Source organism: Haliotis rufescens, unplaced genomic scaffold (assembly GCF_023055435.1).
Source record: "Haliotis rufescens isolate VD_foot unplaced genomic scaffold, xgHalRufe1.0.p SCAF_8, whole genome shotgun sequence".
NCBI lineage: Eukaryota > Metazoa > Mollusca > Gastropoda > Lepetellida > Haliotidae > Haliotis > Haliotis rufescens.
The window spans coordinates 12,405,533-12,424,222 of record NW_025964372.1 but is presented as its reverse complement, the minus strand read 5'-3'; the positions used below and the strand labels follow the sequence as shown (position 1 = coordinate 12,424,222).

General features: G+C 43.5%; 1 protein-coding gene across 2 annotated transcripts; it reads right to left on the bottom strand.

Annotated features, from left to right (window-relative positions):
* Positions 1-1,650: 1,650 nt before the first annotated feature.
* Positions 1,651-18,354, bottom strand: LOC124124796 (vitelline envelope sperm lysin receptor-like). Of its 2 annotated transcripts, none has more exons than XM_046488071.2 (10): positions 18,267-18,354; positions 15,628-15,685; positions 12,901-12,940; positions 12,365-12,546; positions 11,253-11,407; positions 9,461-9,606; positions 5,319-5,400; positions 4,232-4,385; positions 2,247-2,295; positions 1,651-2,029 (listed from the first exon to the last, which is right to left on the bottom strand). In XM_046488071.2, the coding sequence occupies exons 2-10, from the start codon at positions 15,682-15,684 to the stop codon at positions 1,665-1,667; spliced, it is 1,230 nt and encodes a 409-aa protein (XP_046344027.1). In that variant the 5' UTR covers position 15,685; positions 18,267-18,354; the 3' UTR covers positions 1,651-1,664. The 2 variants fall into 2 exon arrangements, with proteins under 2 accessions (XP_046344027.1, XP_046344028.1); XM_046488072.1 differs by having other exon boundaries at positions 18,263-18,307.
* Positions 18,355-18,690: the final 336 nt, after the last annotated feature.

The window sequence follows — 18,690 nt, the reverse complement described above, 5'->3', positions numbered from 1 at the left end:
AGAGGGTCGGCTCTGTGGTCTTCCAGAACATCGGTCCAGGGAGAAACAATGGTGTCACAGCAGCTCGGTACATTGAGACCACACGCCATACCTCATTTGGCACGTCGCCGCAACCAAGAGTTTCAGCATGATAACGCCCGTGCCCACACTGCGAGAGCATCAAGGGACTTCCTCCAGCAGAATCATTGTAAACCCTTGATAGAACAAAAACTACAAAAAGCCTACGAGACGCACGTGCAGATTTCGTGCCATTGCGAGACGCACGTGCAGATTTCGCACCGTTGCGAAATCTACGTGCTGAGGTCACCGGTTTCATTGAACCGAGTTCACGACTGCAGGCGATATTTCATCTCCAAAAAAGGTTATACATATGAGAGTTTTTATTAGTTATTTAATTAAAAACGTTGTCTATGTGATGAGTCGGTTGATAAGTTGGACAAACCATGTCTCCTCGAGATTACTAGAGATTGTAAACCCTCACATTCGGGAACGTTCCCTCATGTGAGGGTTTACAATCTCTAGTAATCCCTCGGAGACATGGTTTCTCCTACACTTAGAACATTTGACACTTTAATTTCAACCTTGATAAGTTTTGCCAAAGTATGTTTACAGTGTTTGGAGAAATAAGGTTTCTCATATATCAATCCATGGTGACGTTACTTTTGCGGTTCAGTGTACGTACCAGAAATGACCTTGAATGAGTCGCTTCTGCATACGAGATGTTTTTAACTTGCTGACCAAACACTGCTTCCTTGTACTTCCCACAGCATGTAGGTAACACTGATTACCTTCACAATGACCCGTGAACATTGTGTTAGAATAGGTCTTCACCAGCCCATGCTTGTAAGAGGCGACTAACGGGATCGGGTGGTGAGGCTCACCGAGCTGTTTGTCAGTCATTTTATCCCAATTGTGTACATGGATGCTAATCACTGGATTGTCTGGTCCAGACTATTTACTGACCTCCGTCATAGCTGGAATATTGCTGAGTGCGGGGTTAACAAACAAATAACATCAGTGTAATGCGAAGAATACCCACATGTGCCACTTTTTTGAAACTCACGAGAACTGGTATCAAGATCTGGGATACTCAGGATCAGGTGATCCCGGCTCGCCTTAGGGACAAGGCATCAGTTCGAATTGCGGCTCTGTCCTCCCATGGGCAACTTATGCCCATTAGGTTCCCAGTAGTGAATTATTTAGGTGACATGGAATGAGGTTTAACTTCCCGTTCAAGGTTATTGCACTTGTATTGCGACGTGCATGCGCGCGTTATAGTCCGTTTTGTCTAAAAGGGCTAGGCCACCGAGATACCATGCCGCAGTTCAACACGAACATCCGATTCAGACACAGTATGAGTATACCGTCTCCGAGCCGGTGACAGGTTTAACGTCTTTTGGCATAACGCTGCCGGGAATCGAACTCCCGACCTTCCGCTCTCCACCACGGAGGCGGTCATCGACTGCTGATTGCGTGTGACGCCAATCACTGGGCTCGATTATTTATAATCCGCAATCATGTAGCTCGCTGGCTTATTGTCGCGTGGTGGCATTGTGATCAAAGTTAACACCTGCTTTGGAACAACCTGCTACTTCGAAGGAGTAAATGAGTTTAGCCTGATGATGTTTTAATAGAAAAAGCAGAAACATGTTTAGTCACAGAATTTATTTCCCTTTGCAAGCGAGGATGGAAGAAGCTCGTGAACCTGACTTTTCGATTCGTCTGTCCCGTCTGCTGGCCACGACCAAACCCCCCACGAGGCCGAGGGTAACGCACGCCTGGAGCAGGAGAAGCCCAACCGCCAAAACTCCGTAGCTGACATCTCTGTCTTCAATGTTCAGGTTGCTGTAGTCATCTGCCGCCCGACACACCATTCCCTGACTGGTCATCTTGCAAGACTCTGGCACGACGGCAAGGCCCATATCAACAAGCTCCTGCACTCTCTGGGCCATGTCAAGTCCACTTTCTCTAGCTTCCGGTTCAAAAATGTTCAAGCGATCAGACGACAGTCCGATTTCGACTGGGTTTTCTACAACAGAAAGCACTTCAGATGACATATGAACTGAATACTAAATCATATTTATGAGGAACTTTGTATATTACGTTTTTAGCAGTTCAGGTCTTAGCACCACAATTGGGGAGTTAACTTGGAAATTGAGACAGGACCCTCGGCTTGAAAAGGCCAACACCAAACATTATGCCAACCCGCCGACCTACCGTAGAGTAGGGCATCTCATGTTCATTACCTTCATGGCGTCTCGTATCCCGTCGACGCCTTTCATACCTGCAGGAATCCTGCAAAGAACGAAACTACATCAAACCAAAATCTGACATTATCGTTAACCTAAAAGTTGCACAATAAACTGCTTTAAGAAATCTTTACAACATTACTCCCACAGACGGGGGAAACCTTTTTATATACTCAACAAAAGTTCCTGTGACACCAATATTTTGTGTAACTTTCAAACAAGTAAAGTTTGGTTTTCAATATTGTAGTACATGTATGGAATCAGTCACAAAAACGCAACTGCTACAGAACAGCATGCATTCCATGCAAAAAGTGACTTTTATGCAAGCCCCATGCATTTCACTACCCAAGAATGGATATAAGAACATGAATCCCATATGCATTGTTTTGCATCGTGCTGACAACAACCACTCAGGAAAAACAAGAAAATTACGCAATTATTCAACATTACGAAATGCCACGCCTGTCCAAACATGAGCGGCTGCGAGCCATTGATATACCTGAAGTAGGATCGAGTCAACGTGATGTTGCAAGACAATTTAACGTCCACAGAAACACCATTTGGTGTTTATTGCAACGTTGGCAACAGACGAATGCAGGCAAACCATCCTCGGAGTGTCAGGCCACGCGTAACCAATAATCGAAAAGACAACTGGATTCGAACAACACACCTACGAAATCGATTCCAGCCACCAACAGTGACTGCAAGAAGCATCCCTGGCCTTCGACGAATATCTTCACAAACCGTACGTCGTCGTCTCAGATGTGCAGGGATTGTCGACAGACGACCCACCAGGCGTCCCATTTTGACAAGAAACCACCGTCAAGCACGTCTACAGTGGTGCAGACAGCGTCTACGCTGGACGGTCATGCAGTGGGGACAGGTTCTATTCACTGACGAGTCGTTTTCACCTCAGCCACAGTGATGGACGGATTCGAGTGTACCCACGTTGAGGTGAAAATTACGTCAATCATTGTTTCATGGAAGAAGATCAGTTCGGGGGCGGCTGCGTTATGGTATGGGATGGATTACAGCAAGACATAGGAACCGTTTGATCGTGGTAGAGGGAAATCCCAATGGACAGCGCAACCGCGACGAGATCATCGGCCCTGTTCTACCGTTTTTGCGTCGTCATGGCCCAGGCATTACCTTTCAACATGACAACGCCCGGCCTCACACTGCCCGACTTGTTCAGGATTCTCTTCAACAAAACAACGTGAATGTCATCCTCTGGCCGGCTCGCTCCCCTGATCTCACCAATCGAGCACATGTGGGAAGAGATGGATCGGAGCCTGCGACGTCAACCACGTGTTCCACAGACACTCCAGGAACTTCGAAACATGCTCCAGCATATATGGACAGATATCACAGGACTTTGTGCGACGCCTGGTCCATTCCATGATACGAAGATGTGTTGCTTGTATCGCAACCAGAGGTGGACACACGCTTTTGATTTGTAAATTGACATTTTGGCATGTTAATGGTTTTTTTTTTATGAAATCACGCATTTTCTGAAGTCAGTATTGCAATTACGAACACTTTCAGGAGTCTTTTATCTCTTGCAAACCGAAATTGTTTCAGATTTGGTAAAAAACATAACTTTGCATTAAATCTTATTCAATGTCACAGGAACTTTTGTTGCTCAGTATATAATAAAAACTTGGCCACGTAAACAGTATCCGGTCCGATCGTCCACACACCACGAAACACGAACACGAAACAGCATAACCAAGTCGTTAACAGACTTGATACCACATTGTTGTTACACGTCTCGGTTACCAAAATATCCGCCATATCATGGAGTCACGGCATCAAGCAGTGACACCAATGCGCAGATAGTGTGGGATTCACGTTTCAGAATGGGTCTGCGGGATCGACCTTGCAAACCGTCGTCATATAGCTGGATTACTGCCGAGTGCTCGTTAAACATCGACCTTGCACACATGGTCTGTTGTAGACCTGTTAACACTGGCTGAGCTTACACCGTCACAGTTTTTCTTGCAGGATGTGAAGTTACACTTGAAGGTAACATAGGGTTCATTCCTCAGCTTGAAAGCACCAAAGAATGGACTTCTGACTTCAAGGCCTTTGGTAACGAAGCCTTCCGTCCTGGGAAACACGATACCATCGCCACACCTGCAACACGAGTAGATAGAGATATTACCACACCGGTGCATGTCAGATACAGTTTATCTTACCACAGCCACACCTGCAACACATGTAGGCTACAGTTACCACCGCCACACCTGCAACACATGTAGGCTACAGTTACCACCGCCACACCTGCAACACGTGCAAACAGCAGTTACCATGGCACACCTGCAACACATGTAGGCTACAGTTACCACCGCCACACCTGCAACACGTGTAGGTTACAGTTACCACCGCCACACCTGAAACACGTGCAAACAGTAATTACCATGGCACACCTGCAACACGTGTTGGCTACAGTTACCACCGCCACACCTGCAACACATGTAGGCTTCAGTTACCACAGCCACACCTGCAACACATGTAGGCTTCAGTTACCACCGCCACACCTGCAACACGTGTAGGCTACAGTTACCACCGCCACACCTGCAACACGTGCAAACAGCAGTTACCATGGCACACCTGCAACACATGTAGGCTACAGTTACCACCGCCACACCTGCAACACGTGTAGGTTACAGTTACCACCGCCACACCTGAAACACGTGCAAACAGCAGTTACCATGGCACACCTGCAACACATGTAGGCTACAGTTACCACCGCCACACCTGCAACACGTGTAGGTTACAGTTACCACCGCCACACCTGAAACACGTGCAAACAGTAATTACCATGGCACACCTGCAACACGTGTTGGCTACAGTTACCACCGCCACACCTGCAACACGTGCAAACAGCAGTTACCATGGCACACCTGCAACACATGTAGGCTACAGTTACCACCGCCACACCTGAAACACGTGCAAACAGTAATTACCATGGCACACCTGCAACACGTGTTTGCTACAGTTACCACCGCCACACCTGCAACACGTGTAAGCTACAACTGAATGGTAAGACGCAGAGGCTACACTTACCCGCCACGTAATACGGAATACGACGTTCTCCCTCCATTGGCGTCGCAGCTCACGGCACGGAAACCCAGTTCATTGTTAGCAGCTGTGGAGTATCAACACAGGTACATATTACTCACCAGGAAGTAAAACATGGCCTCAACTTGTCAGCCCGCCAACATCGGCAAGCAGTCCACAAATACCCGTGTCTCGGATAGTCCCACAGACACCCCCACAAGGTTCAATCACCTGTAAATACCTACATTCGAGAAGACAAGCAAATATGTTGGTCAAGCTGTCACAAGAACCGACTATTTGAATCGTCGTTACAATGTTCACGTTTCAAATTTCATAATAAACCAATCCACAACCACTGATGATCGTAAAGACGACCGGCTTTCGAGTTCAGTTCGGGAATGAAATGATGACTGGAATATTGCCGACTGTGGCATAAATTCTGCGCTCCAGACAATACACATACCATCAGTATGTGGATACTTGCATAGAACTAAAACGAAAAAAGATATTAAAGAAGTGAATCCCCATTCAATCGTTGAAAACATTCGTCATGAACACACCACTGTCAGATACACAGGACCATAGATACAGACGTTCAACTCTAGAACCGCGTGTGCATTTCACGAAGAGAGCTTTAATTAGTATGGTTTTATGCCGCTCTTGGCAATATCATGGGGACACCAGAAATGGAGTTTACACATTGCACCCATGCTGGGAGTAATGCTTAAACAACAAGGCTATCTCACCGCCCCATATTGCAAAACATGATAGCCCTGCGTGTAATGTCGTGTTTACAAGAAATACATTCTGTGTAAATGGAAAGAAAAACTAACAAAGAATATTCCACATATCTGATGTCGAGATTTCTTTGAAACACTTCTGTCGAAGGTAGCAGCGACGTGCCATTAGCAAGATATTAAATCGAGTGACTTCCCATGATTTAACGTACGCCGGTAAAACGTGGCCAATGAAGCTGGGATTCGAAACACATCAGCGAAACCGAGCGCCTAAGAATTAACAAAGTCGGATACCTGCTCGGAAACATGTTTTATCACAATACGGACGTACGCGCGAGTGCGTGAGTGCGTGCGTGAGTGCGTGCGTGCGTGCGTGCGTGCGTGCGTGCGTGCATATACGAAATCTTGTCAAGAAGGTCTAGGCCTGACTAACTTAACTATGGGCCATAAAGTGAACTAGTCATTGTAGAACATGTTTGTGTAGGTCATTGCACGTGTATTTGGTCTGTTGAGGGTCTGTATATTAGTGACAGCCAGTTGAACGTGATTGGGGTCCAAAAGGACACAAATGGAAAAGAGCGAGTACCGAGCAGTCATCAAGTTTTTTACTTCAGAGAAAAGTACTTCAAGAAATTTATGACCGCATGTCACAAGTGTATGGCCTGAAGTGCCATAGCTATTCCACGTTGGACAGCTATGCTTAAAGGGGCACTGGTCTAATGCAATTCCCCGGGACTGGTTGTTGCCTTTGCTATTGTTTTTTCCCCCCGTGAGTACCCGGATGATATAGCAGAAATCTAGACTAGTTCGCGACCTTTGCTGCGCAATTCGTAAGCGCATTTGTCACTTTTATTGATAGTATACGGGCGTATGGTCACACTGATCAACAAAATGAAACAGTTTTGGAAATAATAAGGAAATGTAGGTATCTTTGTGGGTAGCATCGGTAATGGTGACGGAAGTTTTGATAAGTCACTTACTTGGTAATTGTGCGATTTTCGTTTACACTATTCTGACTTGCAACACAAAGTAAATATTTTTCCTGAGCATTGCTTATTTTATCGTGTTTATGTTTTTACAGTCAAAATGTGCAGAATTTTCATTTAGGAAATTTATTAAACGCCTAAATAAATATTCAGTTATTTTACAAATTGTCTGAAAAATATGTCCATCTGTATTATTATGACAACGTATTCCAAACATTTTTATGTTTAATATCATCACCAAGAGACTGAAAATGTTACCATGAAAAGTACTTTTCTATTTTGTTTGGCTTCTAATCCTACATAATCTATTTTAATCAATCTGTTAAAGAAATTGACAGATTTTTCAGTCAAAATGACTGAAATATTTACGCATTTTATTAATTGCCTTAGAGAATAACATTTTATAAATTGACTAATATATACAAGCATACAAAGGAAAGACTTGTGAAAACAACGTCTATCGCGCATCGAAGAATTTCCCGACCAAGACGTAGAGGAACAAGAATGAATCTGTTCAGTGCTACAGCAAATGAAGGAAAACAAAATGCAAATATCATAATTAAAACCTACCAAATTTATGTGTATAATTTTAGGCAGCTTCCTTGTTCGAGGAATGTATCCGTGAATATCCACACAAAGGAACAATATCCCACACGTCTGCAGATGTACAAAGAAACCTATTCGATGTCACGTGTCTCTGTAACAATCAAATATTTTAAAATATATATACATCGTTTCGGGATATTATAACCCGTGTTCGTTTCTCAACTGATCACTCAGATTATTTCAGGTGTTTCACATAGGTGTCAAGTCTCAAAGGTCGGCTGAGAAAGCCCACGTGACAACTATTTTCATAACGTCCACGGTTCCTAAAAGAATTCATTGAGTTAGCTAACAATGAACAATCAACGTATAATCGGATAACCCTTTGAACAAAGTATGTTGTTTTTACATCGGCACTTCAAGCCATGCTATGAGTGTATTCCCTTTGCTTTAGTAAACCTAGACACGTAAACACTCACTTTTGACATATCCACTGTGCAAGATAAGTGATTAATCAATCAACGTATTTTCTGTTCATCCTTTGTTAAAACTGATCATTAATCTCTTGCTGGGCTGCTACGTGCATATGACATAACACACATTTCACCTCACTTCAAACCTGGATTTAGATTGAATAATTACCCCAAACAATAAATGCCAAATGGGAACCTTTGTCAGGTATTCTGAGTGGTGCTACCACTAATTATACCTAATAAATTCATTAACTGAGCATCAAGTGAATGACGACAAATACACAAGTGTAGGGTTATACCAGAAAACGTGGGTGACAAGGGAGTTAGTAATCATTATCGACGCAATCCGAAATCCGAAAATACTTTCACTGCATGGATACTTTTTAATTATGATTAAACTAACCATCTGGGGTATTTCCAAACGACATCCGATGAGCTCTGTCGTTCTTTTTGTCTGTTTAGGCTGAAGAAATTAATTAACATGCGCTCTTTGTCGAAATCTTTATAGATCACGGTTAACCAATCCGTGTTCAAAAATGCGTAAAACAATTATTGCTCTCAAGTTTATTTAGCTGTCCTTGCAGACGGTAGCCCAGTCTCTTGTCTCTTGTCTTGCGTTGCGTATCATCCGAGTACTCACGGGGAAAACAATCAATAACAAAAGCAACAACCAGTCCCGGGGAATTGCTTGAGATCAGTGCCCCTTTAAGGCTGGGAGAACACGCCTTGATGACCCTAGGTCTGGACGTCACTCAACTTCCATCAATAAACTTCCATATATCAAGGAGATAGAAAAACTTATACTGTCAGATAGACGTATTACTACTGCTGAAACTGAGGAAGACAGGTCTAAGCGATGGATCCATTGAAACTTATATAAATACGCTGCGCAGCAAGCGCCTTGTGTTGTGTGTTTTAACCTTGATTAATTTAGTTGTGCAGATTGGGGACACCAGAATTCTTGCTTGAAACTACTATGTGTTTACAGATTATTTTTGCAACTAGATATAGGCTGTGCTTTTACACTGTAACAAATGTATACTTTTGAGGCACAACATTGAAAGCATATTGTCGTCCAACTCCACATTTGTATTCTAAACCGGTTATATATTTGACGGTATGCTGCAGTGGGCGGGTATGGCGGCATGCGGCAGTGGGCGGGTATGGCGGCATGCGGCAGTGGGCGGGTATGGCGGCATGCGGCAGTTGGCGGGTATGACGGTATACCGCAGTGGGCGGGTATTAACATGAATAAAATTAGTCCCTTTTCGAGGAAAGTCATAAAATAAATTAAACTTCTATAGCGGGGAACTAAATACTTTATGCAGCATAAATTAACTCCTTCCTTTTGTATACTGTGCTAGTTAGAAAACGATAAAATAATCAGGCTTCCAACCTGAAGACTATACCTTTCATAGTCGTCAACAGTTGGATCTTCCGGCCAATCGCGACATGAGACATTATCGGTCGGCCATTGACGTTAGTGACTTGTAAGATGTAGGAGGATGTTGATGGGACACCCATCCGCTGCTGAATCTCAAGTGGTCCCAACAAACTGCAAAGAAAGGGCAACTGAGCCAGTGTGATAGCGAGTTGGCTCGGATGTTTTCCCGTCTCAATGGGGTCACCCATGTATACTCAAAGTTCTTAAAAGTTCTCGCCCGAATCTTTCATACTATACTAAACCGCAAAAGAACCGTCACCATGGATAGATATATGCGAAACCTTATTTGTCCAAACACTGCAAACATACTTTGAGACATATTAAAAAGATGAAACTTGGCAAAACTGATCAAGGCTCTCGCAGTGTGGGCACGGGCGTTATCATGCTGAAACTCGTGGTTGCGGCGGCGTGCCAAATGAGGTATGGCGTGTGGTCTCAAGACTTGATCAATGTACCGAGGTGCTGTGACACCATTGTTTCTCCCTGGACCGATGTTCTGGAAGACCACAGAGCCGACCCTCTGTGCAAGACCAATTCCACCCCACACCATGATGCTCGGACCACCCCACACCATGATGCTCGGACCACCCCACGAGTCTCTCAGCACAAGCATCCGACTAACGTTCCCCACGGCGTCGCCAGACTCTCTGCCATCTGCTGTTGAGATACAGTAACGGCTCTCGTCTGAGAAGAGGACTCTTCTCCACTGCTGGTGGTGCCAATGCTGGTGATGTGTTGCCCCGTGAAGACGGTCCCGTCGATGACGTGATGTCAGAATGGTCCTCGGTGTGGCATGTGACAGTAGAGGTATCTGCTTGTCAATCGTCGACGCACAGTGTCCACACTAATGTGTCGCTGGTGTATCCCCATGGACTGTCGAGCGGTTTCCGCAGCAAAGCGATCTTAAAGATGCTGTCGCACAATCTGACGATCCTGACGTCGGCCGGTGCCCCTTGGTCTTCCACTACGTGGTCTGTCATCTGTAGTGTTGGTGGTCTGGTACCGTTGCTGGAGCCTGTATATGGTCCTTACGTGAACTTGAAATGGATTGGCAACTTGCCGGGCGGTTTGTCCAGCTTGCAATCGTCCAAGGGCTTGGTGTCGCTGGTTTCTTGTCAATCTTGGTATGTGGTAGCAATTCAATAACGAATGAATGTTATCCGATCAGGGTGGATTTTTATAGGGCAAGAAATGGGGGAACGCATGTGCATTTCAATTTGCACGGAATTCACGTGCATCGGGTTACCATGGCCGTTGCCGTGATGCGTTTGGGCGATCGGTTTTATTGTCATCTGCTTTGTTTTTTTTATCATCAAATTGTATTTTTCCGGAAAAGGTAATGCTAAATTTTAGAAACTGACAAAAAATACCCAGATATTTAAATGACAACTTTTCATGCAATGTTACTTGGGCTGACGTTTCTTTTGCGGTTCAGTATATAATTAATCTGTCCTACCATGACAATGTTGGAGCAATTGGTGACTACAGCTCCATAAGGGCTGCAGACAGACAAAACAGGGGTCCATCCGATGAGCTTGACCACCCGATACACATATTAGTTGTCTTTTTCCACAAGCATGATATACTGCAGACACATTCTTCAACTTACATATATTCGCAAGTCGCCAACAAACGCTGGTTCCAGTCTGGTACATTTTCTCAATGACAAGTGAAATTACGTAATGGTCAACGTTCTAGCGATATTTTGACGGAAACCGTTCGTAATATCAGCAACTTTGGCCTGATGCGATACCTACCCGTCCTTGGTCTGATGCTGGGTTGTCTGGTTCATAGCATGGGGGTCGAGTATACACGTGATCAGATACTGCTCCTTCTTGGTCTTTAGCGTCTCCCTGGGCTCGGACCATTTGATGTTCACCAACAGCAACCAGATGCCTGAACGTCTGCGGGACTACACAGATAAAGTTTATGTGGAATATCTTCTGACGATTTCTTTTAAATGACACTTTTGGCGTCTATGTAAATGAACATACAGAAATAAACATGAAATGAGAATGGTGCAGCAAATGAATGATGCTCGGCAACCCCCATTTCATATAAAGTGAGCGAATGTTGTTTAACGTAACAGCGACATTCTTGCGAAATCACCAAGCCGGAGCACTCAGTCTAATTGTCACCTCTAACCACCAGCAATAGAATGATGAATTATTCCAGCCCGGATCTCGACGAGAGTTTCTTGTAGACAGATCTGCTGAAGTACTTTATTACACAAAAAAAGGATCAGTTTATGGGCACACTGTTTCCTGAAGAAAAATAAATTTGTTAAATCATGGTCGGTATTGTCAGTTCTTAATGTTATATGATCGCATATTATACTTGTGTAGTGTATCTGGATTTTCAACTTGAGGCGTTTCATTTCCTCAATTGTTATTTTACTCCGGCGTCAACATTGGGTAGGAAGGTGTTATTGAAACACTGAATCGTCTTCTGGATGTGGAAACCAGAGACACGAACATGACAGCTGAGGAACAATTTACAGGTGTGTTTATATTTGCTCGAACTGCACAAAGTATGGATTCAAAGGTCATACTGCCAGAAACCAATGCGGAATAGGTCGCCAAAAAGCATTTCCACCCTCTAAAACATCTTTCGCACTTTGTCGGTTTAAACCAAGTTTTGCACCTGACCTTATCTGGCCTTTCAGTTCACGTTTATTCAATCCAATCTTAACTTGCACCGGACCCATCTGAACCACATGCACCGGAGCCATCTGAACCACATGCACCGGACCCATCTGAACCACATGCACCGGAGCCATCTGAACCACATGCACCGGTCCCATCTGAACCACATGCACCGGTCCCATCTGAACCACATGCACACTATATTCAAAGACTGCCCCTCCTACCTTGAACAAGCACTGCTTGTGCACGTCTCCCTTGTAGTGCGCTTTGATAAGGTAGATGACTCGGTCCCATGATGGGACGACCATTGACCGGTCTTTGCACTCTACAATCACTTCAACAGTTAAGTCCGTGGTGATAGTCACAACGCTCTCCGCCTTCAAGTTGCTGCCGCAGGTGTGCTTTACTGGACAAACACGAAGCTGTTAGTAGTCCTGACTGAATGTCCAGTCGCCGTTAGGTGGAGATTTCAATATTGAAGCATTATTTACAACGGTTTCCAGTACAGACGTCATCAATGTATGTTGCACTGCTCGTTCTACACCTAGCATTTGATACATACACAGGTGGTTTCCCCGCAAGAGAAAATTATAGACATTGACACTCCGGTCCCAAAACATGGTTAACCAAACTCCGATCCAGTTAGTCGCCTCTTACGACAAGCATGGGTTGGTGAAGACCTATTCTTAACCGGATATTCACGGGTATACACTACCTTTCATCACAATAAATTATTTCATGATATAAATGTTCTACCTACCATTGAGGACGTAACCGTTCGGAATTGCAAGCGCCGTATTCTGAAAAAATATATTAACAATGTACAGATAACACGTCCTCGTGGGTCAGTCCTGGGGAGAGTGTTTCAAAAGTATAACCTGTCATTCAATAGTATAAAACATGTCCCATTTTAATTTCTGCAAACCTATTTTTGTCCAGAACTCTCTGCGCTGTGGCTAGCCTCGGCCAAAGTTTTTACATAATTTAACGTGCTATTTTCATTAGTACATAAGAGAGTTGGTTAAAGCGACTCATTTTAAAACATGTGACCTGTCGGTAAGGGCATTTGCCTCTGCTCCAAACTTGCTTATAAGACAGTTAATGGTTGCAAATATGTTAAACATAAGTAATTGTACAGCTTAATCCTACGCAAGGAGGATACCGTCTGAACAAATACACAAAAGCGTTGGACATGCAGTGAATTATCCGATTTTGTTTCATCTTGTGACAAGGACATCTCAGTTAATATTCCTGCCTCTGAGCAAGGAGACTACAGAATCATTTTGCAGTGGTTTGTCACTAACACTACTGTCACTAATTAATATTAGTTAGGATGTTGCTCCTTTCAATGTCAACTTGACATGGTCACAGTTTAGGGGATTATATGGACAAAGGTACCAAGATACCATATTGGACGGTTTTCTTGTGCTTCATTTTGATAACCTTGCACTTGCCACTCGTCCCGTCTTTATGGACGACACCGACCCCACCGAGCACGAGCTGTGACTGACCATCTCCAGAACAACGCCATTGCGACTGCCTTGGCCTTCTCGAAGCCCTGAACCCAGTCCAATCGAGCATCTATGGGATCAGTTGGGATATTGGATTAGAGCCAGGGTCCTTCCAAAACTGAATCTCCCAGAATTAACCCAGGAAAGGCAACATCGCTCAGTTGAGGATCAGGCGTCTGCTTTTGGGCACGAGGAGACGTCTTGCGCATGCGATTCGTGTCCGGGTGGCTGCGCCAGTTATTGACTTACTGTTGATAATTTAACTGGCATGGGTACAACGTTACTAAGACATGTACAAGCTGATCTCTCATCTCATTCCCGAGAGTAACCATACTTATACTGCCTCTATCTCCAATTACAATCCTTGTAGTGGCACGTGTGTAAAGTAGCTTAATATAGGGGTTAATATTCATGATATATTTGGACATGTGCCTAACGAAAATTACGTTTTGTGTTATAAGATTCGGGAAAGACCTAACGACTCCGTATTGACGCTAAAGTGCTTGGAAACATGCGGTAAGAAAATATTTGTTTTGAGCTCAAAACCGGTTCGCATAAACGGTACTTTGTGTCCGACGTACATGATTACACGCTTAAAAATATCGGTATAAAAACTTAACAGCTAGTTTGTACTAAAGATTGGTTTTATAGACTGCTTGGCCTATGGTATTAAATAAAACCTGTTTGAAACAATTTCTGAGACAAATAACACCGTGCAAATAGGTTTACTTCTGATAGCAAAGATGCGGAAAACTAGTTTACAGTGCTACGTTAGACATGACTATTCTAAAATATCAATCACAAAAAACTTTTAATAGTTTGTTTCTATGACAATAATGTGGAGCATTAATACTTAATTTACAAGAATGCATTTCACCTACAAGAGGAAAAACAGACAACCTTGTGACAGTGCAAAATACTGCAAAGTCTCAAGCTGCCCATACTTGCAGCATCATGACGACATATAGGGTTAGTGTGGGAAAGCTAAGCGGGTGTAAGCACTGTTAGCAAGGTGTGTGGGCGATGGTGAAATGGGCAAGGACAAGTAACTTCCAGAAGGACAATGACAATATGCTCTGGGTGAACATAATATTTATAAACTCCCAGTCCCAGCCATACGTGTGGTGTGTATATTTCGCCTATCGAGTATCACTATAAAGTGAGAGCATGATTTTACGCCGCTTTTATCAATATTCCAGGAATATCACGGCGGGGGTACACCTGAAATGGGCTTCACACATTGTACCCATGTCGGGAATCGAACCCGGGTCTTCGGCGTGACGAGCTAACGCTTTAACCACTAGGCTATACATAACTTTGAAGTATTACAATGTGACCCAAAGCTTTCATAGTCACTGTCTTATTGTGTTGTCATTACATATCTCTTGTGACCAGTGGGAATTAGCTGAGCCTAACATTAAGCAAGAACATGTCAGACAAAGTTCTAAACGTTAAAAAAATATTAATGAAAGTGAAATAAAACGCCCGAATAAGATTGATACTGTATGTATAACAGACCAGCGATTCAATAACATGGCCAACCGTATTGGCGAAAATAACACTCTCGGTACGCACTCTCGGTACACACTCTCACAGGTACTGCTAAACATAATAAACAAACATCGGTTTGGGACACAATGTAAAATAGTTCGTGGCAAATAATACTTTTGAAGTTCAGAAACCTTACGCACCTTTAAGAACTCGAACGCTAGCAAATCACACAGACGTACCCTAACAAAATGGTCATCGCTTGACATACGTAACGCAGAAAACAGAGACAAGACTTTCTGGAAATCTGAAGAAGATTCGTATCAGTTAATTAACCTGGAGTTGACAGTCACAGTACCACCTGTCAACTGTACGTTACATTATCACTCATGCTGCTTCCCTTCCGCCACCAGTATTCAAACCTCCAGGGGAATACTGCCTTGTCAAAAACAGTCCTACGTACAGGGAGACTTGTCATTTGAACTCACCAACAGCGACAGCAATAGCAGCACCGCTACGACAGCTGGTAACATCACATTGATCATTCTGAAAATATAGACCCTTTAACAATCAAACAGACTGCGTTGTTCCTAGCCATGCACAACCACAAACATGGTCAGTAAGAAGCAACAATAAGCTTGAAGAACCAGCGTTCACAGCTAAGAATTCTGCGTTAAGACTACGATGTTTGGGACTACGCTACATGTCAGTCTAATGCGCCCACACTATACAGAGAACATATTGCAAGGACAAGTCGAAAACTTATATTGCCGTCAGCGACAGCAAGGAGATGACTCCGTTGTCCAGAATATATTAATCACTGTAGGAGCGTATGATCTCAGGTGTTTTAGACTGCCTCCGTGGTCTAGTGTTAGAGCGTCCGACTGGAGAGCGGAAGGTTCGATCCCCGGCCGCGTTGCACCAAAAGACGTTAAAAGATGATACTTGTTACTCTGTCTGGCGCTCGCCATTAAGGGGCTAAAACAAGGACTGGTCGGCTCGGAGTCAGTATACTGTCTGAGTGGGGTATTCATGTTAAACGGCATGGTTTCTCAATGGGCTATATATCGGCATCAGTCGGGACTAGCGCGCGCTCGCACGCACGCACACACGCACGCACGGACATACATCGCTATATAAGTGCAATAATCTTGGACGCGAAGTCAAACCCCATTTCACCTCACCTCTGACGTTTTACATAAACGTACATTGTTGGCGAGGGTGGACGGTTGTTGATGGGCCGGTTACAAAACTGTTGAATTAATCTACCATGATACTGAGAGTGCTTGATTCCGATTGCTCTTAACATTAATAACAAGTATATAATTTCATTGGATACCTTCATTGGATAATTTCATTAAACCTGAAACAAACTTCGATAGCTTCCATATCCATAAATATAGTGAGTATGATTTTACACCGCTTTTAGCCATATTACAGCAATATCACGGCGGGGGACACTAGAAAAGGGCTTCACACATTTTACCCAATTATACAGCTATGGAGGGTTATAGATCACTTAAACCTACGTAATTTATCTTGGTTAGGACGTTTTTCATTACGTGTGACCCCTCTACCGCGTGTCCTAAGATGGTTTTCCTTTCATTCGTATGAAATTACGCTTTCAAAAGGAGTTTTGATGTTGATATTAGTAAGTGAACTTCATACCTGGTGTCGACAATTTACATCAATTCAGGGCTGCGTCTGCTTAAAAGAGCATTCAAGTGTCCGCATCCAAGTAGGCCAAACCAAAGCTGTTCTAGATAATGTGGTCAAGGCATGTTGAAAGAATTATAAGTTTGATACGCAGTAGACTTAAGACCTTGTTTTATCCTCTTTATGCCGAGCGGTAGGGAGGCAACAATTATCATTTATTAACGTATTTTCGTATGATGCGGCCGGGGATCGAACTCAAATACTGTATTCTTGTAGGGACAGATTTCCCGTAAAATGTTATACCATTCACTGATCAAAATATCTACCTTTCGCATTGGGGAAGCGGACTCTTCCGTACTTAGAATTAACCCGTGGTGTACACGTTAACACGGAGAGGTTGGGGTGGGAATTTGCCAAGACTATGGAGACATTGTTCATTCATAACTCGGAAATGGTAACACACAGATGGTCCTAGAACGTGCGATGTCTTTGTGGAAATTATGCATATAAATCATTATGGCTAAGGTATTGTCCTATAAACTGATAAGTTTTCGTTCATTGATATTTAGAAAACATTGCATTCAACTTTCAAGTTATTGTTTGTATTTGCAATATAATTATACCACAAGGTACTATATTGTTAGTAAAACTGCAACATTACAAGAACACACTTCTGAATGTGACGCGCAAGCTATTATATACCAGGTCAGCTAACCTCCATACGCACGCCCATCTGGGATGTATATAAATGACATTGAAATGACTGAGAAAGCCATAAAGGCTAACGTTTCACCAAATACGCAGGTTTGGGACATACATTTGGATATAGTCCTTCTGAATATGTGTCCATGCAAATCTAATGCGGAGATTTGTTTCACCGATGTTCCAATTTGAGGGGGGTGCCCTCCTGGTACAAAGGTAATTTGAGATATTGGAAGCATTAGCATAACTTCATCACTGCTAAGCATCACCCCCAAACCCAAACAGCATCCTTAACATCGTCACAGCCCGATGCCTGTAGTGTATCGCCCAATAGTAAACGAGTTTCTTGGCTACCGCATCCGAAGAAAAACAAATCTCATAGGACCGGATGACATTATCCATTATGTGTCTACACGAGGTATGTTTGTGGTGTACGGTAAAATCTATGTGATATTGTTGGAGACATGTGGAAACCACATTTATGGTTGAAGTTAATTGTGATAATATTTTCCAATAGCGAGACCTCAGAACCGATCTGACAAGTACAATCCTTTTCTATTTTAAAGTTAGGTAGTAATATATTTCTAAATAATAGGTTGTGAGTAAGTAATGCAAAATGCTCACAACATAATTATTCTGATATAAATTTGAACAGTGATTCCAAATCAGATACCCTTGTATATACAAAATAGACAGCACTTCAGCTTAACCTCCGTAATACAATCAAACATGGGTGATCATAGATGAGCATTAGAAAATGCCTACCCACCTGGCGGCTCGCCTCTGTCTGTGGCGTGATGCTGGCAGGTCGAGACACAAAGTGTTGTGACCACATCCTTAGTTGCACGTGATCCCCACGCGCTGCACGTGCACCATGAAGCGTGACGGTCTGTTGCTTTGTATGGAAACCTGTCAAGGCAATATCTGCTGATACAGCAAACATACACGCTCAGTGAGTGAGTGGGTTAGGTTTAAATGCTTTAGGAACTATTTTAGTTATATCACGGTGTGCAAATGCCTGAAGTACCGCAAATCGTAGACACTTCCCAGAGCATTGTGCTCGCCTTAGTGCAGTGGAAACGTGTGCGATCTGCACACTTCAATCTTGTGCTCAGTATCAAACCCCATGTGCTTATTTGCCTCTCTGTGTCTACATCTGTTTGACCACGTTGCTCAGACGTCATAACCCCATG

What these genes read in the sequence shown, in the direction of transcription:
- LOC124124796 (XM_046488071.2), bottom strand. Translation starts at nt 15,684, where the DNA reads ATGATCAATGTGATGTTACCAGCTGTCGTAGCGGTGCTGCTATTGCTG. An exon ending in TGCTATTGCTGTCGCTGTTG is followed by an intron (nt 12,941 to 15,627) that starts GTGAGTTCAAAT and finishes ATATTTTTTCAG; the next exon opens with AATACGGCGCTTGCAATTCC. An exon ending in GCAAGAAAAACTGTGACGGT is followed by an intron (nt 2,296 to 4,231) that starts GTAAGCTCAGCC and finishes CGTTCTTTGCAG; the next exon opens with GATTCCTGCAGGTATGAAAG.